The 23,465-nt window shown below is 56.9% G+C and overlaps 1 protein-coding gene and 1 pseudogene across 1 annotated transcript in view; both read right to left on the bottom strand.

Moving 5' to 3' along the window:
• Positions 1–349: 349 nt before the first annotated feature.
• Positions 350–1,660, bottom strand: LOC102847337 (annotated as a pseudogene).
• A 3,982-nt stretch (positions 1,661–5,642) lies between these two features.
• The window catches only part of SCUBE1 (signal peptide, CUB domain, EGF-like 1), a 145,616-nt gene continuing 127,793 nt past the window's right edge, over positions 5,643–23,465 (bottom strand). The window contains exons 10-22 of the mRNA XM_006890045.1: positions 22,271–22,393; positions 17,134–17,256; positions 16,794–16,892; positions 15,894–16,010; positions 14,916–15,053; positions 13,692–13,899; positions 11,500–11,657; positions 10,271–10,438; positions 9,558–9,719; positions 9,060–9,257; positions 6,362–6,514; positions 5,949–6,028; positions 5,643–5,795 (exon numbers count right to left, since the gene is read on the bottom strand). Coding sequence (XP_006890107.1) covers positions 5,643–5,795; positions 5,949–6,028; positions 6,362–6,514; positions 9,060–9,257; positions 9,558–9,719; positions 10,271–10,438; positions 11,500–11,657; positions 13,692–13,899; positions 14,916–15,053; positions 15,894–16,010; positions 16,794–16,892; positions 17,134–17,256; positions 22,271–22,393 — 1,880 coding nt within the window. The remainder of the gene's footprint in view (positions 5,796–5,948; positions 6,029–6,361; positions 6,515–9,059; positions 9,258–9,557; positions 9,720–10,270; positions 10,439–11,499; positions 11,658–13,691; positions 13,900–14,915; positions 15,054–15,893; positions 16,011–16,793; positions 16,893–17,133; positions 17,257–22,270; positions 22,394–23,465) is intronic.

The raw sequence follows: 23,465 nt of genomic DNA, 5'->3' as shown, positions 1-23,465 counted from the left end.
TGGGGGGCACTGGCTCTTTTTTAATGTTTCCAGGTAATTTTATTTATAAACAAGACAAATATTCAAGCAGCATTAAATTGGGAGAATAAAAGGGTAGGTTGTTTGTTGGTTTTTTTTTTAAAAAAAAGGCGGCAGAAGAGGTTAGTGAGCATTCCGGAGAGGAGGAGCCACTTCCTGTGTGAGCCCAGTGCTTCCACTTTCTCTGCAGCCCGGCCGGCCGGGGAGACCCTGCCTGCTCACTGCTAACAGCCAGACGGCGGAGGGGGAGCTGCCTGACCACCTGCATGGGGAGCACTGTGGATTTCCCCAGTCAGCCTCCCAACGTCACCGCCACCAGGTGAAAAAGCTTTTAACTCTCTCATCCAAAGTCCTCTGAGAACTTCTTCACTTTCAGAAGGTCGTCGGCATTCACAGTGGGCCAAGTGGTGGCCAAAGACCGGAGCATGCCTGACATGCAAACCCCAGGCTCTAAGAGTTTGTCACTAGGGACGTCCATCCAGGTCGGCTCCATAGCCCCCGGGGCCTTCTGGTGAGCACGGGGTCAGGAGGTCACCAGTCACGATACTAGGGTTGGTGCGGGAAGGGCCGCAGACCTTCTTCAAGTGTGTTACCGACTGTACTTTGCGAACGGGCCGCATGAGAAAGTCCTGCACGGTGATGCTGATGTCTGCACCCGAGTGGCCTGTTTTCCGGGCCAGCTCATGGATGTTGGCATCTGTGAAGCTGTGGGGCATGCTCCCCAAGTGCAACCGGAACATCTGGAACCAGGCAGCTTCCTCTGGCAACGGGATGTAAATCTGCTTTTCAAACTTCCTCCTAGTGGCTGAATCTAATACCCGCAGGATATTTGTGGCATCAAGAACCAGGGTCCCATCGTCGTCGTTCCCCGCCCCCTGCGTCTGGACCAGGAACTCTTGTTTTGATCTTGCGGGCAGCCTCACTCTCGTTTTCGTTTCGGGACCCGCACAGGGAATCCACCTCATGGATGAAGGTGACAGAGGGCTTGTGCTGTCGGGCCAGCTCAGACAGGTTCTTCACCAGCTTCTCATTCTCTCCCAACCACTTAGACATCAGGTCCGAGGAGGACACAGAGAAGGAGGTGGAGTTGTTGGCTTCTGTGGACACTGCTCTGGCCAAGTAGGATTTCCCTGTGCCAGGGGGTCCAAAGAGCAGTATCCCTCACCACGGGATGTGCTTGCTGTGAACAAGTGTAGGAACTTAATTGTCAAAATGACAGCTTCTTTGAGGGCCTCCTTGACCCCCTCGAGCCCAGCCACATAATTCCACCAGCTGTTAGGCTTCGCCATCACCACTGTGCCCATCAGCCGCTCTTGCAATTTCTTTTTCTCTGGATTATCTCTTTCACTGTCACTATCGCTGCCTTTTGTCTCACTCTGGCTTTCCTTGACCGGCTTCTTGCCATGCTTCTCTTCGTTCCGTAAATAATCCTTCAGCTTCTCCACCCGGTCCAGGTACTGCATGCACTTGGCTCGGATGCTCTCCTTGGCCTTGTCGCTGTGTGCCTCACACTTGATGGCGCGCAGGAAACACTCCATGGCACACTGCGAGAGCCGGAGGGCCTCCTCGTAGTTCTTGCCTTTATCCTCTTCGGTAAGTTCGTCACAAGATCAATGACTTTCTGAAGGGTTGACGTTGTCATTTCATCTCCTGGGTCCACCCCACACCCTGTGGTGCTACCTGTGGCTTCTGTGCTGCCCTGGAGAGCCGAGGTGCTGTGTCTGGTGCAGGGAGCCCAAAGGGTTGGGGCTGGGGGCGGGGACGACGGTGGGCAGTGGCTCTTAATCTACTCAGAGTCTCATACATAGTTGTTGTTTGTTGTTATGTGCTGTCGAGTCACTTGCAACTCATAGTGACCCTATGTACAAGAGCCCTAAACCCTGCTCTATCCTGTGCCAACCTTGCTGTCTCCAATACACCTGTTCCCATTACCCCAATCACTGAATCGATCCATCTCATCGAGGGTCTTCCTCTCCTGCGCTGTCCCTCCACCCTCCCAAACATGACGTCCCTCTCCAAGGACTGGTCCCTCCTTGAAACACGCCCAAAGTATATCCGACGAACTTCAGCATCCTTGCCTTCAAGGAACAGCCTGGCTTCATCCTCTCTAGAACTAACCTGTTTGTTCTAGCAGTCCATGGTATATTCAGCACTCTTCTCCAGCACCAAAGCTCAAAGGCATCAACTATCTTTCTATCATCCCTACTCACTGTCCAGCTCTTGGATGCTTAGCATGTAATTGCAAAGACTATAGCCTGGATCAGGTGCCCCTTAGTCTCCAGCCTGATGTCATTGCTCTTCAGTAGGCATTCAGTAAATGCTTCCCAGAATTACTCTCAAGAACTTTTTATTCTTTTGGGGCATTGGTGGGTCTCCAACACTAGCTCATACACGTGCTCGACTGCAGCACCCTTTGATGTCCAGTGTCCTGCCCCACAGAGCCTGGTGGGCACTGCTGCCCTGGGAAGCTGCTTTCGGGGAGGGGCACTCAGCGGGGGCCATGCCTGGGAGTCAGGTGGGTGGCGCAGGGCCTCCTCTGTTGCTGTCACCTGATGCTTTCTGCCCTGACGTCCTAGTTCATGAGTGATGCAATCAAGCAGTGGCCAGATAGAGGTGCCAGGGTGTTGCCGGGGCCAGCATGTCCCTGGTCTATCACCTTGAGGGGGGATGAGATTTGGGGGAAACGTGCTCCCCCACTGGGAGGAGGTCTGAGGGTCAGGACGAGGGAGGGGAGCTAAATGGTGATTTAGGATCAAGGACCTGGTGAGGGAGGGCCAGGGGTGGCCACACTGCAGCAGGCTCTGGGGCCAGAGAGGGGCGCTCCACAAGTTGGCCTGATCCCAGGGGCTCAGCCGGCCTCCAGGTGCTTCTTTCTTCCATGAGGGGCTTCAGGGGGGCCTGGTCCTGCCTCTCCCTCCTCTGTGAGCAGGGAGGCCACCTCTGTTCCTCTGGGGGGCTCTCCTGTCCTGCCTGCCTCTCAGCGGTGTGCACACAGGTTGACTGTTTCCCTGGAGGGTTCTTCTCATCCTGTCAGCCCCTCCCTGAGGTGCGGAGGCTGCCTCAGTTTCCCTTTGCAGGCCCCCAGCTGCTCCAGAAGCCTGATGCTCCCTAAAGCCTCTGGACCTCTGTCCTCTGCAGGTCCAGGCTGAGCCTTGCTCTGGAGCGCCCACCTGTGGCTTTCCTGTGGTCAGCAGGGCAGCCCGGGACAAGGGCCCAGACGGATGGGTGCTGGGCTCACTCAGCTCCCCGGCCCTGCACTCCCAGGCAGTGGAAGCCTTTTCCAGATGCACACAGCCTCTGAACCTTTGAAGGGTCACTCCTGGGAAGCTCCTGGCACCGTGCTCAGTCCGCATCCTCTGCCCCTGGTCGCCCATCGCTCCCAGCTCCCTCTTCCTCTCAGTGGGTGACTGGTCACCCTCTTGTAGTCAGGTCACCACTGGTCTCATTGAATGTGAATGAGCCTAGAGTCCTGGGGGCCCCCAGTGACCGCTTGGACAGACAGCTGGTAACTTCACACCTCAGAGGGGTCCCTATATACAAGCTTCAAGGGGCTTGGCAGCAGGAGGTGGGGAGGCCCAGTTAAGGCCACAGCACCCCTGCACCGAGCGCCTGTGTGTGACTTGGGGCGTGGGCTCCACTGTCACGCTCCTGGGGCATGAGTACTTGGGGTGACTGTGGCAGCCACAAAATCCTCTCCAGGTTTCCCCTCTTTTATTGTTGTAAAAATATAGATACAACATTTGCCAGGTCAGCACTTTCTGTGTGTGCTGCAGTGGTCCTCTCGGAGGGGAGCAAAAGCCTCAGCAGGCCCCGCCCATAGCCAGTCCCCATCCCAAAGCTGACACCCCTGCTAGGCCCCACTGTGGGAGCCCCCCAGTGATGCTGGGGGGCTCAGCTCGCTCCTGGGGGTGATGGCAAAGTGAAGCCTCCTCCTGGGAACAGAGGTTGGCCTGCTGGGACAGTGCACAGGAGGGTCACTGCACCCCTACCTGCTGGAGGCCGCTGGGACACAGCAGCTGTTGACACGCCCCATGGCAGGAGAGGTTCTGGAATCCCAGGCCCTTCCCTGGACTGGAACACATGTTACTGGGCTTGTCACCTGAGCCAGGCCACATCTCCTGCGACCTCCCTCCACTGTCCAGTGCCTGAGGCTCCCAGGACTAAGGTCACTTCTGACTGAGGGCGTCCACGGTGCCTGAGGCTTCCTGGACGGAGGCCACTTCTGACCGAGGGCTGGAAACCAGCTGCAGTGACAGGAGTGGGGACAGGGATCCCTGTGTCCGGTCACCTCATGTCCTCTTCCTGCATGTCAGAGAGCATGTCCACGTGGTCAAGCCTCAGTGGGGTCTGAGCCAGCTCCCCTGGGTGCAGGGCCTTGTCTGAGCACAGCGTGGCCACGTCCTTGACGTTTCTCCTGACTGGAACCTGCTTTGTGAAGAAGCGAAGTGACGCTTCTATGGGGGCAGGTTCCAGACGACCAGGGCTGCTGTGCCGTGGCAGCCGGCTGAGTGACGGAGGCCCGCTGCTCTGGCCTGCTCTCCTCTGCTGTAAGGTGTTGGGGTGAGGCTGCCGCCGCAATCCCTGTGCCCACACACCCTCACGCTCAGAAGCCCACCCTGGCTTGCTGCTGGCGCGTGGGCACCTCACAGACGCCCAGCTCACGTGGAGCTGGGTGGGGCACAGGCCCCCTGCACTGACCTGTGTGTGTTCTGGCAGCTGCCTGGTCAGGCCGCCCTCCCCGGGGCCCCTCTGCGGGTCAGGCCCCACTCTAGCCAAGCTTGAAGCCTAGGGTCCAGCGTCTGAGGGCTCCCATGTGCACCCCAATCCTTGCGCCTGCCTTGTCCATCACAGGGGCAGCTCCCATGTGTGTGGTTCCATGGTGGCCTTACCTCCCACGTGGGAGAGGAGTGGTATTTACACAGACTAAAGAGAACTTCCCTATGTATCCACAAATAGAAGTGTGTGTGTATATATATATATATACATATACACATATATATATTTATATATATATAGTGTACTTAATTAGACGCTCTATGAGGGAAAGCAGACGTCTACAGCTTCCTCCTCGAGCGGCTCTGTCCGTCCACTCAGGAACCCTTCAGAGGTAAACAGTGGGAGCTGTGTTCTGTGCCCCGGCGGTGGTGAGGGCTCTGTGGGTGAGGTGTCCGTGAGCACCAACGTCCATAACCGCCTGTGGACAGACAGCTCCTGGTGGCCCCGTCCAGGCCTCCAGCGCTGAGGTCAGCCATGCTCCCCCTCACTCTGTCAGCACAGGTCAAGGTCAAGTGCAATTGGGCCCCAGATTCCAGGTGTGCAGCTGCCCAGACCCCTGGCCTCAAGGGCGCCCTCTAGTGCTGGCTCGGGAGAGTATAGGCTCAGGTGGGGGAAGCAGACAGGTGGAGGGTGACCGGGTGTATTCTCAAGCCAGGCCGCTCCACATCTCCTGACTGTGAATTGGAGGGGTGCAGCCCGTGGGGGTCTCTCCTCTTGGGCTGGCCAGCGTTCCTTGAGGGCAGGTGTCTCAGCCATGTCCCCCACGGCTGAGGGGTCCTGGCCTGCGGGGAGGTGTGCCAGGCAGCGTCCCCGCCCTGGTTTCCAGCCATCCCCCTGGGACAGCGGTGTTATTTGTAGGGCCGCAGGAACCGGGACACTTTGGAGCGCAGCAGTTTGATGAATGAGCGGGGGAACATCTCCTTGGACTCCTGGGCTGTGTACTTGAAGTAGTTCTGGGGGTGTGCCAGCACGTCAAAGAGGGCCTTGATCAGCTTTTTGTCCTGTGGGACCAGTGAGGAGCCTTGAGGCCAGGCCCAGAGGGGCCCAGGCGTCTCCTGAGGGCTGGGCTGCCAGCTCGCCCCACAGCACCCTCCTCCTCCCTCATTTTTCAGAAAGCAGAGATTACAGGGATCCCCTTTGATAAGGAAACTCACTTTCAAAATCTCCTGGTGATTCTCAGATGCATACAACCTTCCATCTCGAACAATGTCTTCTATCAACTGCTGGTAATCCTCTGTGAGGGAAGGAAGGTGGCAGGCAGGGTGGAGACCCCAGCTCTTCCTGTTCACCCTAGTCTCTGTCCCTCCCCTGCTGCAGCCTCAGGCTCAGGCCCTGGTGTCCTGCACTCACCTTGCTACCTAGAAAACTCCTATAGAGTCTTCAGAACCCCATGTGGGCTGACACCCCATTGTGCCCTCACGTGCCACCTCCCCAGTCCTTGCCCTCCAGAGCCTGCATCATTGTCCCCTCACGTGTCACCTCCCCAGCCCTTGCCCTCCAGGGCCTGCATCTGGCCCTACTGAGGGCTGTGTCTGGGCCCCATGTTCCCCGTGCACGGTGGCTTTACCATCATAGGTGACGTAGGGCACCTGGAACCCTTTGCCGCTGTTGGCCTCATTGGATTTGAACTGGATCCAGAGCTTGCGGGAGCGAGACGTGAAGGCGATGGGCCGCTCGTAGGTCTGGCAGGTCTCGTAGGTGGTGACGGAGGTGGGGGAGGCTGCGGGTGCCACCCAGGCTGAGTGCCAGTGCACCACCGCCCCCCAAGCCACAGGATGGCGGAAGCCCCCCAAGAGTCCCAAGCCCTTGTGGCTCTGAGCTTATTCTCCCTGCCTCTAATGCCTTCCTCATCTCCCCTGCCCAGGTTCTCTCTGCCCTGAGATCCATCTCTGCATCCCCTCCTCCAGGGAGCCCTCCTGACTGCTCCACTCTCACCCTATTCTTCTGCCCTGTTCTGGTGAGAATCTGTGACAGTCTCTTCTGTCATGTTTTCATTGTCCTCCAGTTCTGAAGGGCAGGGGCTTGTGTTTGCACTCATCAAGGACCAGGTAGAGGCTCAGGAGGGGACGTGGGAGATGAGTCAGTTAGACATGTTAGGACTAGGGGTGAGACACACTGGAGGACTGGGCCCCTGCATCCTGGTCCCCTGTAAGTGGATAGACAAGGTGCATCTCCTGGCCCCAGTTGCGGGGACGGACTAAAGATGACCTGGCCCCTCACTGCTCCCTGAGTGGCCTCCCTGAGGGACAGCCTGCCAGATGGGTAGCCTGGAGGCTGTGAAAGAATAGGGGGGGCAGTGGTCCTGGGTGCTCTGAGGGGCACCGACTGGCTGCGGGCAGGAACTCGCCCTCTGTGGCCTCAGCCCTCTCATCTGCACAATGGGTTGGCCAGTGGAGGTTGTCCCTGCTGTGTGAGGAGGAGGGGTGGACGCTGAGATGGGGACTGGGAGGGGTGTGCACATAGACTCATGTGTGTGTGTGCATGTGTGTGCGCACATGTGTACATGGAAATGCATGTGTGTGCTTGTGTGTGTGCATGCGCTCACACAGGTGCTCGTATACATTTATGCGTGCTTGCACACATGCTTGTGTGTGTGCATGTGTTCATGCGTGTGCTCGTGTTCATTTATGCATGCATGCATGTGTGTGTGCATGCACGTGTCTGTGCGGGCATGCATGCTTGTGCGCATGTGTGCTCACGTGTGTGCTCATGTGCATTTATGCGTGCTTGCACGTGTGTATGCATGCACATATCTCTGTGTGGGCACACATGCTTGAGCTCATGTGAGCACATGCGTGTGCCCGTATGTATTTATGCATGCACAAACGTGTGTATGCACGTGTCCGTGTGCAGGCATGCATGCTTGTGTGTGTGCATGCATGCACATGTCTGTGCGGGCATGCATGCTTGTGTTCACGTGTGCTCACACGTGTGCGCATGTGCATTTATGTGTGCTTGCACGTGTGTATGCATGCACATGTCTGTGTGTGGGCACACATGCTTGAGCTCATGTGTGCTCTGCATGTGCCTGTGTGTATTTATGCATGCACACACGTGTGTATGCACGTGTCCGTGTGTGGGTACACATGCTTGTGCTCACGTGTGCTCATGCGTGTGCCCGTGTGTATTTACGCGTGCTCGCATGTGTGTGTATGCACATGTCCGTGTGCGGGCATGCATGCTTGTGCTCCCGCGTGTGCTCGTGTGTGTGTGCATGCTCCCTGCCTTCTCCTGACACTGACTTGGTGGCTCCCCGCAGCTCTCATGGGGGGCCTGTGGCCCGTGGCCCTGGGCACTCAGGTGCTGCTGTGGGGGGAGCACACCCCTGTCCCTAGGTACATGAGGGTGGGGTGGCTGCCATTCCTTCACTTCCCCTTTATGGGCTGCAGTACTGTCGGGAGCCCTGGTAGCAGGGGGGTGACAAGCAGGGTTCTGGGCCTGAAGGGGAGGGGTCCAGTCAGAGGCCTCTGGGATAAGCAGACCCCGGGGCTGGTGTGAGCATGGTGGGTGGGTCCTGGGCCCCCTAAGCCTTGGGAGAGGGAAGAAGGTCCCATGTACGGGCTGCTTCTGGGGCTCGGCCACTGGCAGGACAACTGGGACAAGAGGTTGTGGCTGAGGGGTTGCGGGCTGTGCCTGGGTCTGCCCACACCTGATGACTTTTCTGCAGAGCTCTGAGTACCCAGAGGTACCTGTGTCATCTCGTGTGATTCTGTCCCCTCTGTGCTCAGGGGACAGCGAGTAGAGAAAGGAGGTGTCCATTCCTTGTCCCCCGTGCCTGTTCCTCGTCCCTGATGCCCTGTCCCCTGCCCCGTGTGAACCACTTTTCCTCATGACCATCACATCCCCATCTCTGCTTGGAGGAGGGCGGGTGGAGGGAGAAGATGTCCGTGCCCTGTCTCCTGTGCCCTGTCTCTCACCCTGGTGTCCCGTCCCCCAGTGCCCTGTCCCTTGCCCTGGTGCCCCATCTCCCAGCACCCTGTTCCTCACCATGGTGCCCTGTTCCTCGTCCCTGGTGCCCTGTCCCTCGCCCTGATGCCCTGTCACTCACCCTGGTGCCCTGTTCCTTGCCATGGTGCCCTGTCCCTCATCCTTGGTGCCCTTTCCCTCATCCCTGGTGCCCTGTTCCCTGCCCTGCGTGGACCGTTCTTCCTCATGACCATCACATCCCCATTTCTGCTTGGAGGAGGGCAGGTGGAGGTTGGAGGTGCCCTGTCCCTCGCCCTGGTGCCCCGTCCCCCAGCGCCCTGTCCCTCGCCCTGGCGTACCGCTCTTCCTCATGACCAGCACGTCCCCGCACTCATCCTCGATGGGCAGGAAGATCTCGGGGACCACGATGAGGATCCTGCGCTTGGGGGGTGGTGCGATGTGCCACACACACTCGGCGTTGGCTGGGTAGTCGCCGGGGTAGTTGGGGGACTCAATGTAGCCCGTGTAGTCGCCCAGCTCACCCCCACAGTGCTGGTCTGAGGGCAGGGTCGCAGGTGGTCAGGGGAGCAGGCAGCCCCATGACCTTGGCGTGTACCCCACCAGGTCCCCCACCTGGGCTGTGCCAGCTTCTCAGTCCCCTTGGCAGAGGAGTTCTCTCTTGGGGAGCCGCTGTCCCCATCCTATCCGGGGGGAGCAGAGCGTCCCTCCCAGGGAGGCCCTGTCCTCATCTCGCTCTGGGGGGAACCAAGGTGTCTCTCCATCTGGTCCCAGGGAAGCAGGCTGTCCCCCCGGGAGCCCCATCTCTGTTCTGCTCGGGGGGGAGGGGTAGCACCTACTTTTGCAGTGTGTGACATTGGTGGAGCCATCGAAGTCGGTGCTGGTGTCACCGGGGCAGGTGATGCAGTGGTTCTGGCCGAACTCGGGCTGGTAGGTGCCAACGGGGCAGCGGATGCAGCGGTGGGTGGTGGTGTTGTAGTGGTGGCCCGGGGAGCAGTGCACTGTGGAGGCAGGGCGTGTGGGGATGGGCTGCCTCTGCCCCGCATGTGTCTCAGGTTGGCCTACCCAGCCCTTTACTGCCTGTTACTACCAGATCACTGCCAGGCCAGCACACCGCCTGTCCCCAGCGTGGGGCCCAACATTCGGTCAACACCCAGCACGGGGACCAGCAGTTAGGGGACGGAATCAGCGCCCGACTCAGAACTCCGTGGATCCCTGCCCGGTGTGAGGTGGCGAGGGGACAGGTTGTCATGTGAGGTGGTGGGAGAGGTCAGGAACGTCATGTGTGAGGGGACAGGCTGTCACATGCGAGGTGATAGTAGGGGACAGCAGTGTGAAGTGATGAGGGGGCAGAAATGTCATGTGTTTATGTAACGTGTGTGTGTGTACCTGTGTACGTGGGCGCATGCAGAACGCAGCCCCACCTTGGGTCTCGAGTCCTGGAAGGAGGTGGTGTGTCTGTCTGTCTGTATGTCTGTATGTACGTACGTACGTATGTATGTTTGCACGCTTGTGTAGAGCTGTGTGTACAGACATAAGAACGCAGCCCCACCTCGGGTCTCGCAGTCCTGGAAGGAGGTGGCGCCCTCAAACTTGGTGAGCAGCCCCCCTCCGCAGGGGAAGCAGCGGGTGCGCCCGGCGTCTGGCTGGAATGTGCCCACAGGGCAGGCCTGGCAGGGCTGGAAGCCGTCTGGGGAGAAGGAGCCGGCAGAGCACTGGCCTGGAAGTCAGAGGTCATGGCTCAGACGGGCTGGGCAGGAGGTCCCACTGCTGAGGCTGTGGGGACCCAGGCCTGACTCATCCCTCGAAAAGGCTCAGGGCTGAGTCTGTTGAGCTCTGAGTGGAGCCCTGTCGTCTTCCCAGTGAGGTCATGGCTGTGGTCGCGCTAGGTTTCTATCTGCTCCCCTTCCCCAAGCATGGAGGACTTTTCGCTCCAGGGTTGCCTTGCTGATGTCCTGGGGCAGGAAGACCTTACACACCAAGAAGGCTTAATGTCTAGAGGAGCTCCCCCAGGGCAGGCCATGCTGTGACCTCATGGAGGTGAGGGACAGTGGAGCCAGCCTGGCATGGTTCAGGCTGCCCACTGCCCTGTCCATTGGCAGGGCTGGCCTAGAGCAGAGGGAGGAGGGGCAGCCTGGCCCCAGGGCACCGCTGGGGAAGGGACTAGGTGACAGCAGAGCCAGCTCCAGCCCCACATAAACAGAGCTATGACACCCACAGAGCTGGGAGGAGGGGGCTTCTGGGCTTCAGGCCACACCCCACCCCCCTCAGGTGAGCCTCTCCCAGCCTGTTCTGAGGGACAAGCACCACAGGGGCCAGGAGGGAGGCTGAAAAGGAGGTTAGGAGCCCATTTCACAGACCTTAGAGTGGGAGAGTCAAGCAAGGCTCTCTGCAAACCTGACTGCTGGTGAAATGAAAGGAGGCTGACCGAACCTCAGTCAGTGCTCTGAACCCGCTCCCTTTGCACCAGCACTGCCCACAGGTCCCCTAAACACGTGGACCCTGATGGCCCTCAGCAGTGACCACAGAGTCCCCTAACCATAGAGGGTCCTGCCGTCTCAGCACTGACCGGGGGTCCCCTAACCAGGTGACTCAGGCACGGCAGTTGTCTGCACGTAGTAGGTGCACAGAGACGGAAATGCTCTGGGAACTGGGTGAGCGTCAATGAACGCAGCTCTCTAGAGAGCACAGGGCGCCTGGGCCTTTGCTCTGGGGGCCTCCGGGCGCAGGAGGAGCCCTGACTGACCCTCGCCCTCTGCTTCCCGGCGGCCATGTACTCGCCTCCACACTCGGACACGTTGCGGGCACCTGCCAGGCCGAGCCCGTCACTGCTGGGGCATGGTGTGCAGCTGAGCTGGCCCTCCAGGTCCTGGTAGGTCCCCGGGGCACAGGGCACGCACTGGCCACGCTCGCTGCTGAAGTAGGTGCCTGGCCCACAGCTCACTGCAGAGACAGACAGAGGGAGGGGTGCTGGGGGCTGGGGTGGAGGCTCCGGTCCCAGACACGGCACAGCCCCACTTCCATGCTTATGGGGCACAGGTGGGCCCCAGGCCCAATCCCGAAGAGCTGGGACTAGGAGCCAGGCTGTAACCTGGGAACACCTGGTGGCCTGACTTTGGTCCGTCCCTTGTCAGGCTCCTGTGACCTCTGCCTCAGCCCGTATCCTCAGGGCCTGCCCGGACCTGTGTCCCCTCTCTGGCGATGTCTCCAGCACCTCTGGCCTGTTCACTCCACTTGCTCCTGGTTGGCCAAGCCTGGCCCATTTCATATGAATAGAGTCCGCCTCCCTCCCCCACATGCCTCCCACCCAAGACCTGGGGTACTGGGGGTACAGAAGCATGAGCAGGAGGACCTGGGAGTTGAGAGCATGAGGCTGTGGTGCTGGTGCAGGTGGGGGATCGGGGGACTGGGCACAACGAGTGAGCACGTAAATAACCAGACGTGCCGACCGAGGAAGCCACCTTCTGAGTAAATACGTAAGTTCAGAGAAAGTTACGGAGAAGACGTTCACGGACAGGAGGGGAGATTGGAGGGAATGCAGCTGGGGTTGGGGCGGACGCCCGGCTCTGTGACACACACAGCTCTACAAACGGGACAGATGTGACAGATGTGTGTGCACGGGTCCATCACGGGCAGACCACGCAGCAAGCCTGGAGGCCGGAGCAGGGCCCAGAGGTTTCCGAGGCCGGAAGTTGGTGGAGACAGGCTGCCTCCCTGGGAGCAGCAGTGCATCCAAGCTGCCAGAGCTTTAACCACAGCGCCACAGAGCCCCATCCTGGACACAGGAGCTGGCGTGGATTTGCTAGCTCTGTCCACTGAAGGGTCTAGAAGCAAGGGCATCTCAGCACAGGGAGCACCCACTCCTGGCCCCAGTGCCCACACACCAGCCCCTTCTGGGAGCCAGGTCCTCAGAGGCCGGCGGATGCGTGGTCTGCGTGAGGGTGAAGATGTGGAGGCTGAAGCAGGAGGAGTGGCAGCAATAGCACACGGTGGGGGGCCGTGTCCCAGGGATGGGAGAAGCCAGCATGATGGGGAGTGCGCTGGCGAAGGTGGGGGTGATCCACCTTCCCGCACCCCACACCTCCCACTTCCCACATCTCATTATCTACACCTCTCACTCCAGGCAAGAGACCCCTCAGCAGCTCCCAATTTGGGCAAGAGCCCCCCCAAGAGCCTTCCAGTTCAGGAAGGAACCCACCAACATCCCCCACTCTGGGCAGGAGCCCCCCAGTACCTCCCATTCCAGGAAGGAACCTCCCAGCGCTCCCTACTCTGGACAGAAGCCCCCAGCATCTCCTCCTCTGAGGAGGAGCCTCCCAGTGTCCCCCACTCTGGGCAGGAGCCCCCCAACACTTCACCCTCTGAGGAAGAGCCCCATAGTAGGCCCCACTCTGGGTATGAACCCCCCAGCACCTCACAGTCCAGGAAGGAAACCCCCATCACCCTCTTCTCTGGGCAGGAGCCCCCCTAGTACCTCCTACTCTGGGCGGGAGCCCCTCTAGCACCTCCCACTCCAGGAAGGAGTCCTCTCAAGTATCCCATACTCTGGTAGGAGCACCCCCAGCACCCTGTGGCCTTGGTGTGTTGTACTCTGCCCGGTGCCAGAGGGGTGGCCTAGGGCTTCCTCCTTGAACACAGCCACTGTTCTGAGCACAGATGGTCTTCTTCAGGGCTGGCCTCTCCTGTGCCCTTGTGTCTCTGTCCCCTCCCCACTCACCATTGTCCCTCGTCCCTCGTGTCTGTCCCCTCCTCACACACTGCCGTCCCTTTGTCTCTGTCCCCTCCCCACGCACCCGTCATCCCTCATCCCTCTGTCTCTGTCCCCTCCTCACACACTGCCGTCCCTCTGTCTCTGTCCCCTCCCCACGCACCTGTCGTCCCTGTGTGCCCACTTCTGCTCACCAGGCCCACACAGGGAAGGAAGGACAGGGAGCTCGTGACAAGCCCCCCTGGGGGTGGACATAGGCAGGGACTCACCACATTTGCTATCCTGAGGCACCTGGCCCGCGCCACATGTCCCCTGGCCCTCCACGGCCTTGGCTGGCCGCTGGGCCACCTCATACTCCGCGCCCGAGACCTGGATGTGGAACTGCTGCCGGCTGATGGACTTGCGCAGGGTCCTGATGGCCGCCTGCACACCCTGCTCCGCTCGCTTCCGCACGCAGTCTGCCTTGCAGGTGTCTGAGGGGCAGCGGGGGTGACCACAGGATGGCCACCCAACCCTGCTGGGACTGTCATCCACTGAGCGTGTCCCTGTGCCTGGCCCGCCTGGGGCTCGGCTGGGGATTTGTCACCCAACCCTCATAGTAACCCAGGGAGAGAGGCAGTGGTCAATCCTGACGGAGAGGACACTGAGGCTCGGAGGGGCGTGGCCGAGAGCTGAGCCTCATCATATCACCTCCCCTGGGCACAACCCACTGGGAGGAGACTTCTAGGACACTGTCCACCTCTTACACCTTGACCTCTGAACCCTTGCAAACTGGCCCCTGCCTGCCTGGCAGCCTCAACTCCCAACATTCTGACCTCCACTCCACTTTGAGCTGCGCACCCACTCCTTCCACGTCAGGTTTCTGGCCTCTGGGCCTCAGCACATGGTTCTCCCTCTACCCGAATGTGGTTCCTTGCTGTCTCCTCTCCGTGATGAGCCCACACTCCTAGTCCTGACCCCACACAGGGAGGCCTGGCTCTGCGCTTTGCCCCATGCCTGCCTGTCACCGGGAGGGTGTGGATCTCCCGTCCCTCCCCCACAGCCCAGTGCCCAGGGCTGGGCACACGGAGCACACAGCTGTGACTCCTCTCCACTCTCCTCATACAGAAGGCTCATTTGTAGCCTCTGGAGTGAAGGTGCGAAGGAGTCCCCATTGGGGGAACTTGGAAGGACAGGCCCCAGGTGAGGCTCAACAGATGCTGCAGGCATGAACCTCGCAGACCAGGTGAGGCCTGGTGGGCTGGGGAGGTCTCTGTGAGCCCCTCTCTCCTGAGGCCCGGGGTCTCCTCCTCCACCCTAGGGATGGTGGACTTAGGGGGGTCTCTGTGAATCCCCCTTTCCTGCTGCCCCAGGGCCTCCTCCCCCATCCTGGGGCCTAGTGGGATGGGGGAGGTCTCTGTGAACCCCTCTTTCCTGTTGCCCTGGGGCCTCCTCTCTCATCCCAGGCTCCTAGCGGCTTTTTGGGGAGCTGACGGCACCCCTGACTTACCTGAAGCCTCCTCCAGCTTGGCCTCCACCTCCAGCTCTGCCGTGATGTGGGACACCTCCTTAGATGGGGACTTGCGGCCACGTCGCCTCTTCTTGGAGGAATCACACTTGAGGGTGATGAAAGTCACGTGGCAGTTGTCTGGACAAGGAAAGGGGCTGTGATGGTGCAGAAAGGAGATACAGGGCAGGGAGGGGGGTCCTGCCTCATTCTGGACACAGAGCTATCCCCATGGGGCCACCTGGCCTCACAGTCCACGGTGCAGACGGGGAGCCCCAGGGTGGAGGTGGCCAGGGCCAGCGCCAGGGCCCAGGATGTGGCTGAGCCTGGCTCATGACCACCTGCTGAGTCAGCACAAGGAGAAGATGGGGGGGGGCACTCAGCAGTCGGGGGCCGGAGGGGCCCATCCCTGGGACTTTGGGGTCCGGGCCTAACCTGCAAAGGGTCCATTCTCCAAGACTCAGACCCCGGGCCAGGCCCACAGAGGGTCTATTTTGTAAGACTCGAACCCTAGGCCAGGTCACAGAAGACCCTTGGCCTGGTCCGGAGGACCCCAGATCAGGCCCTCAGAGGGTTCATGCTGGACACTCAGGTCCCAGGCCAGGCCTGCAGAGGGCTCGGAGTTTTCTGGAATTTGAGAGAAATCTCCAGGTCTCCTGGAATCTTCATGGAAACCGGGATGCCTCCCTAGGACCCTTTCCTGACCTGGAATGTCCTCAGTCCCATCACTCAGAAGTCACTGCCCTATACGTATACGCAGCAAGCTCTGGGCCAGCAGGACAATGGAGAGACAGTTAAGCCCAGGGGACCCCTCTTCCCCCTTCCAGCTCCAGCCTTTGTCACAGCCACTACCGCTGCCCACAGCTGTTGAGTGAGTCGGGCCAGGCACTGGGTGACTGGACACATGAAGGAAGCACCTTGGAGGTGGGGGGATGCCTGCTCCCCTGTTCACCCCCAGGTGGCCCCAGGCTGCCCACTCACCCAGCAGTGGCTGTCGTGGGACTTCCTTCGCTCGCTCACGGCTGCGTGGCCGGAGGTGGCACTTGGCGTCCCTGATCTTGAAGCGAGCCTTCTGCTTGATGAGGGGGGCTGGAGCATCTGGGAAAAGCCAAAAGCCCCCAGGTGGTGGTCCCCCCTGTGGGCAAGGAGGTGGTGGGGGACGGGGGCTGCAGAGGGAGCATCTAAGTGTTGGGGTCCCAGACACTCAGGGGCTCGGGCTATGGGGGCACTGTGTTCTGACAGCCCTCCCAGGCATGGGGGATCTGCCCTGTCCTTCCTCATACCCCACAAGGCCTGAAAAAGGCAAAGGAGAGGCAGTGGGGCTGTTCACGTCCAGGGACAGACAGCAGGGAGGACCTGGGCAAGGATGCCCTCACCTTCCCGGCCCCCATCACCCAGGCAGTAGGTGAGGTTCATGGCCAGGACAGGGGACAGGAGAGGAGGGACACGAAAGAGCATGAGCTGTGACAGATGCCCAGAAATGCAGTTCCAAGCGTGGACCGCAGAAATCTCCGATCACATGGCACGTGGAAGGGTACAAGGGCACCCTGAAGTGGGGGAGCTGATGTCACAGCCCTCTTTCGGGGAGGGTTCAGGACCAAGGCTTCAGGGACACTCAGAGGATGGAAGGTGCTAGAACGCAGTGGCCACGTGGGCTGTGACTGATGACAGCATCTCTGGGGTCCTCCTGACCGTTCCGACGGCCAGGTCTGCAGCGGGGTAGCACCTCCTCTGGCCCGCGGCTGGGCTTTTGCCTGTGGTTTGCTGGTTTTGCTCCCAGCCCTCCCTGGGACTCTCCAGGGCCCATGCTGGGGTCCCCTCTCCCTCTAGCGAGGTGCTGGATGGAAAGATATGTGTGGCACCATCAGGTCAGGGGGTTACCTGAGCAGCTGGTCCCGGAGCTGGTGGCGTTGTGCTTCTGTGGTGCCTTGCCGTGGAGACTGGGGACGCCACAGCTCAGGACGTAGCTATTTTCTGAGTCTGCAGAGGGGTGGGGGAGGGGGAAGGGGAGGGTGTCAGGGGAGCCTGGGGACTCAGGGCTCCCTAAGGAGACGCAGGCCAGGATTGTCCTTCACACCCGCCTCTCTGTCCAGGACTATGGGGGAAGGGCTGGGTGAGGAGGAGCCTGCTGGGGACTGAGGTGCTCAGAGGGCCTTCAGGGGACCTCCCTCTCAGGCTGCCCTCTCTGCTGGCCCCCCTTCCACGGTGGGTGTCTGGGTACCTGGTGTGAAGAGGGTGTGGGCGGGGCAGGAGAGAAGGCAGCTCTCCCCACCGCTGCCCATCTTGCTGCAGGACAGCTGGGCCTGGGGCGAGGACTTGGCCCTGGAGAGGCACTTGGTGGTGTCTGAGGGAAGGAAGGCGACAGTGAGGGCTTGAGAGAGAGCAGGTTGGAGACCTCCCTGAATTGGGGGCTCTGATCCCCACCAGGGGCCAGACTGTTCAGAAGATCAAAGACAGAGCACACATACACTTCCCGATTTCACAACTTACTGCAATGTTACAGCAATTAAGATTGTGTGGTTCTGGCATAAGGACGGACTGACAGGTCCGTGAAATACAGTTGAATGCAAAGTAAGAAATCCCTATGTTTACCATTGACGGGAAGAGTCTTCTCTGTAAATTATGTTGTCAATTAAGCAACCCTGCCATTAACTCTTCACCTCTGTGGAGTGTCCCTGACAGCGGGCTTGCCCAATGCAATGTGTCTTCTGACTTCCTGACTGCTGGTTCCAACTGTAGATCCAGGGAAGAGGAACTCACTGACTTCACTCCTTTCTCCATCTATCACAAAGCCGACTGTTGGGCCTGTGGGCAGGACCTCTGTTTCCTTCATGCTGACATGCAATCTGTACCAAAGGCTGCAGTCCTTGACCTTCTGCAGCGAGCGCCTCAAGTCCTCCTCACTTTCGGCAAGGTTGTGTCATCTGCATAACACAGGTTACTGATGAGTCTTCTTCCAATCCTGATGACACATTCTTCTTCATAAAGTGTGGTTTTTGAATTATTTGTTCAGCGTACAGACTGCATAAAATGGAGAAAGGATACAGCCCTGATACACTCCTTTCTTGATTTTAAACTATGTAGTGCTCCCCTGCTGTTTGCATAGAAGCCTCTTGGTCAGTGTGTAGGTTTCACAGCACAGTTAAGTGTTCTGGGATTCCCATTCTTCTCAGTGTTAGCTATAATCTGTTATTATCTACGGATCTATACAGTAAAGCACCTTGCATAGTCCATAAAGGACAAACAGACACTCTTCTAGTACTTTTTACTTTCAGCCAGGATCCAGCTGACATCAGCAATGATATCCCTGGTGCCAAGGCCTCTTCTAAATCCTGTGTGAACTCATGGTAGTTCCCTATCTATGTATGTTCTACCTATTTCTGAATGATCTTCAGCAGTATTCTGCTTGCCTGTGATAGTAATTAACTTGTTTTTATGTGCCATCGGGTTGCAGGCAACTCATAGCAACCCTATGAATAAAGCTCTGACCCCGGCCCTATCCTGAGTCAGTCTCATTGACTCCAACACACCAAATCCCATTGCCCTACTTACTATATCAATCCATCTCCTCTGGGGTCTTCCCCTCTTGCACTGTCCCTCCACCCTTCCAAGCATGATGTCTTTCTCCAAGGACTGATTCCTCCTGGCCACATGCCCAAAATACATGAGACGGAGCCTCAAAATCCTTGTCTCCAAGGAGAAACTTGGTTTCACCATCTCCTAGACAATTTATTCTCCTGGTGGTCCATGATATGTTCAAAACTCTTCTCCAGCACCACAGCTGAAAGGCTTCAAGTTTGATAATTTCCATATTCTGTTGGATCACCTTTCTTGGGAGTGGGGACAGTCAGTATAGAGCTGATCACAGAGTGAACAATGAATAAGGATGACAGAAAGAAAGAAAAAAGCATGCCTTTGAGTTGTGCTGGAGAAGAGTATTGAATATCCCATGGACTGCCAAGAGAACAAACATATGCTTTGGAGAGGGTGCAGCTGGAGTACTCCTTGGAGACAAACAAGGTGAAGGTTCGTCTTTCATACTCCGGACATGCAGCTAGGCAAGGTTCTTCACTGGACGAGGACAACATGCTTGGAAAGAGGGCGGGACAGTGAAAGCAAGGACAATCCCCAATGAGATGTAATGACACGGTGACTTCAGCAATGGGCTTGAGTGTTTTTGTAAACTTTGATTAAAAGCACTACATATGTATATAGATACATACATATATGGTAAATCACTATACATATATATATATATACATATATAATGATATGTATAGTGATTTTAATGAAAGTTTACAAAATGTTAGATTTTTCATTCATTGTTGCACATTTTCCTCCCTCCCCATCCCCCTCCCTGAGTCCCTGAATACTCTCTCTCTCAGTATATATCTCTATCTATCTATCTATCTATCTATCTATCTATCTATCTATCTATCTATCTCTATCTCTCTATCTCATCTATCTCATCTATCCCTATCTCTATCTCTAGATATCTAGATATAAATATAGATATAAGCAGGAGTGGCATCCACTTCCTAAATAACATGCCTCTGGAAACTCTATGAACGTTGATAAATGTTGATAGTTATAGAGGGGCTTTAGGCCTTTTGTTCTTAAGTTGTGCTGAACTTGATTGCCAAATCAACAGCACACGCGCGCGCTCATGCACGCGCGCGCGCACACACACACACACACACACACACACACATTATCACTACTAGGCCAATTGGCAGCACCATGATTGAGATTATTAATTTCAGCTTGCTCAGTCCACAAATCAACACTCTTGGAACTGTTGTTGTTGTTAGGTGCTATCAAGTCGAGAATGAGTCACAGTGACCCTATAACAGTGGATCTGAATCCTGTCATATTCCATCCTCACATTCCTGACACACTAGAGCCCATTGTGGCAGTCACTTTGTCAATCCACCTGGTTGAGGGTCTTCCTCTTCTTCGCCGACCCTCCACCCTTTCCAGCATCACATCTTTTTCCAAGAAATTGAAGCTCAACATCAAGAAAACAAAGATTTTCACCACTGGGCTAACTGGCAGCATCATGACAGATGGTGAAGAGTTTGAGACTGTTAACAGCTTCAGTTTTCTTGGCTCCACAATCAACACTCTTGGCACAAGTAGCCAGGAAATTAGAAGATGAATTGCATTGGGGAAAGTCTGCTGTCAGGGACCTCGCCAGAGTGCTGAAGAGCAATGACATCAGTCCAGGGACTAAGGTGCACCTGATCCAGGCCATAGTCTTTGCAATTACTTGCTATGCATCAGAAATCTGGACAATAACTAGGGATGATAAAAGAATTGATGCCTTTGAGCTGTGGTGCTGGAGAAGAGTATTGAATATACTATTGATTGCCAGGAGAACATGCAAGTTCATCCTAGAGAGGATGAAATCAGGCTTCTCCTTGGAAGCAAGGATTCTGAAGCTTTGTCTGACATACTTTGGACATGTTGCAAGGAGGGACATGTCTTTGGAGAAGAACATCATGCTTGGGAGGGTAAAGGAACAGTGTAAGAGAAGAAGACTGTTGTTGCGATGGATTGATTCTGTCACTGGGGTGGTGGGGGTAGGTGTGTCAGAGACAATAAGGTTGGCACAGGATAGAGCAGGGTTTAGGGCTGTTGTACACAGGGTTGCTATTAGTTGCAAGCACATAATTGATGGCACATAAAAATAAGAAGCAACATTCCCAAAGTACGTGAGGCAAAGCCTCATCATTCTTGCCTCCAAAGAGCATTCTGGCTTCACGTTCTCCAAGACATATCTGTTCTCTTGGCCATCCAAGGATGTTCAGTGCTCTTCTCCAACAGCACAGCTCAAAGGCAGCAATTCTTTTACCTTCATCCTTTTTGCTGTCCATCTCTCAGATGCATAGCAAGTGATGGGAGACTATGGCCCAGATCAGACGTACCTTAGTCCTCAAACTGTCATCACTACTCCTCAATAACTTGGAGAGGTCCCTAACTGCAGATTTTCCCAGTGCAATGCATCTCCTTATTTCCTGACTGCTAGTACCAAGGGTATTGATTGTGGATCCACGCAAGATGAAACTGTTGACAGCTTCAATCTCCTCCCCATCCATCATGATGTTGCCTTTTGGTCCTAGCAGCCAGGAAATAAAAAGACAAATTGGATTAGGACAGTCTGCTGTCAGGGACCTCTCCACAGTGCTGACATGCAAAGATGTCAGGCTAGAGACCATGGTGTGACTGATCCAGGCCATGGTCTTTACAATTACTTGCTATGCATCAGAGAGCTGAAAATTGACTAAGGATGACAGAAGAATTGATGCTTTCGAGTTGTGCTGCTGGAGAAGAATATTGAACATACCATGGACTGCCAAGAGAACAAACAGGTCTACCCTGGAGAGGGTGAAACCACGTTGTTCTCCGGAGGCAAGATCTCTTTGACATAGTTTGAAGCTCTGTCTGACAGACTTTGGGCATGTTTCCAGAAGGGACTAGTCCTTGGAGAAGGGCATCGTACTTGGAAGGGTAGAGGGACAGCGCAGGAGAGGAAGAACACTTGGTGAGATGGACCTACACAGAGACTGGACTACTAGGGGCAGAGGTGCTGAAGGCAGTGAGGTTGGCTCAGGACAGGGTTCAGAGCGGCGCCCCACGTGGACCAGGCTGGAACTGCACGCTGGATTCCTCGGGGCTGGGAACTTTCGGAAGCTGGGTCTCAGGCTTCTGAGGACAGCTGGTCCTCCCTTCAGTTAGTGGCTGAGCACGTAACCATTTGCACCACGGAGAGACCCTCTCAGAGCAGGCAGCGGGTTGGCACTTATTTGGAGAGAACTCAGCAGAGAGGGGCCCTGGGCTGGGCACCCAGGAAAGGGTGTCTGGGCCCTACCCTATCCAGAAGCCTCCTGTTTCCACTGTGGGGCTGGGGGTGTCCAGAAGTGGGCATCCTGCCCAGATGCCTTCGTCTCTTCCCTTCATGGGACCATCTGGACGTGGTGAGGCCTCCATGGGCCCTCCTCCTAAGTTCCTGGATCCTCTCAAGACCCCACAAGATTCCTGCACCTCACAGCTTTGCTGACCTCCAGAGCTCTGTTCGGCCTGTCCAGTCCTGCAGGTGCCTGGTTTGTCAGGCTCTGGGGGGCTCTGGGTCTAGGGGGCACGAAGGCTTCACTCTCACCTGGATGTGCCCTGCGGCCAGCCCTTTATCTCACTGGCCATGATGTGGAAGCGAGGCTCTGCCCGGTCATCTCGAGTCCTGCAGAGGGCCTCCCTGCTCACCTGGCCAGTCTCCACCCCTCCTGCGGGCCAGTGCCAGGCCTTGTGCACAGGGCCCAGGGGTTATCCACGGGTGCTCTGCACTGGTCCCTGGCACTCACCCACGCAGTCCTTCCGGTTCCAGTGCAGCCGCTGCCCTGGAGGGCAGACACATTCATAGCTTCCCTTGGTGTTGGCACAGCCCTGATCACAGCGCCCGTTGTTGATGCTGCACTCGTCCACGTCTGCGGGCACAGGAGGGCATTATGGGGTGTGCCTCAGGACAGGGGCAGGGCTCCCCATGTCACCCAGAGCCCAGCACTACTGTTCCGTGAAGACAAGCCAAAGTGGGGTCATATAGTCACCCAGCCACACACAATCTCAGTCACACAAGTACTGTCCCACATAATCTCACAGGTACACACAGTCTCATAGTCTCCTCTTGCAACAGTTACATGCAGTCACACACAGCTTTGCAGCCACGCACCATCCCACAGTCACACTGTCTCACAGTCACTCACATATACATACAACCACACCCATTCACACAGCCATACACAATCTCAGTCACACACACAGCTACATATAGTCACATATATGCACAACCATGTATGATCTCAGTCACATAGCCACACACACATACACACACACACAGAGCAACACAGCCGCATTGTCTTACAAAGTCACACTATCTGTCACATACACACGTCACACACAATCTCACAGCCAGACATATAGTCACACTGTCTCACAGTCACACACAGTCACACAGCTATAGTTACACACAGAGTCACATACACAGTTATACAACCACACACAATCTCAGTCACATACACAGTCAGTCACACAGCCACATATAAACAGAACCACGCACATGGCCACACACAGCCAGAGTCACATACATACAGCAACAGCCACACACACAATCTCATAGTCACATATACGTATATAATGCCACATAGTCACAAAGCCACACACAGTCACACACATAGGTACAGCCACAAAGTCAAATATACAATCACATGGGCACAGTCACACACCATTTCACGTACAGTTACCTGACCCTCAGTTACACACACAGTCACACAGGTACATATACACAGCTCCAGTCACACACAGCCACACAGTCACACACACAGCTGCAGTCACACACAGACATACACACAGCTGCAGTCACACACAGACACACATACACACACACAGCTGCAGTCACACACAGACACACACAGACACACATACACACACACAGCTCCAGTCACACACAGACACACAGACACACAGCTGCAGTCACACACAGCCACACACTCACACACACAG

The sequence above is a fragment of the Elephantulus edwardii genome, unplaced genomic scaffold, assembly GCF_000299155.1.
Source record: "Elephantulus edwardii isolate Elephantulus edwardi_28Jun2011 unplaced genomic scaffold, EleEdw1.0 scaffold00086, whole genome shotgun sequence".
NCBI classification, from domain to species: Eukaryota; Metazoa; Chordata; class Mammalia; order Macroscelidea; family Macroscelididae; genus Elephantulus; species Elephantulus edwardii.
This window is presented reverse-complemented; position numbering and strand designations above follow the sequence as displayed.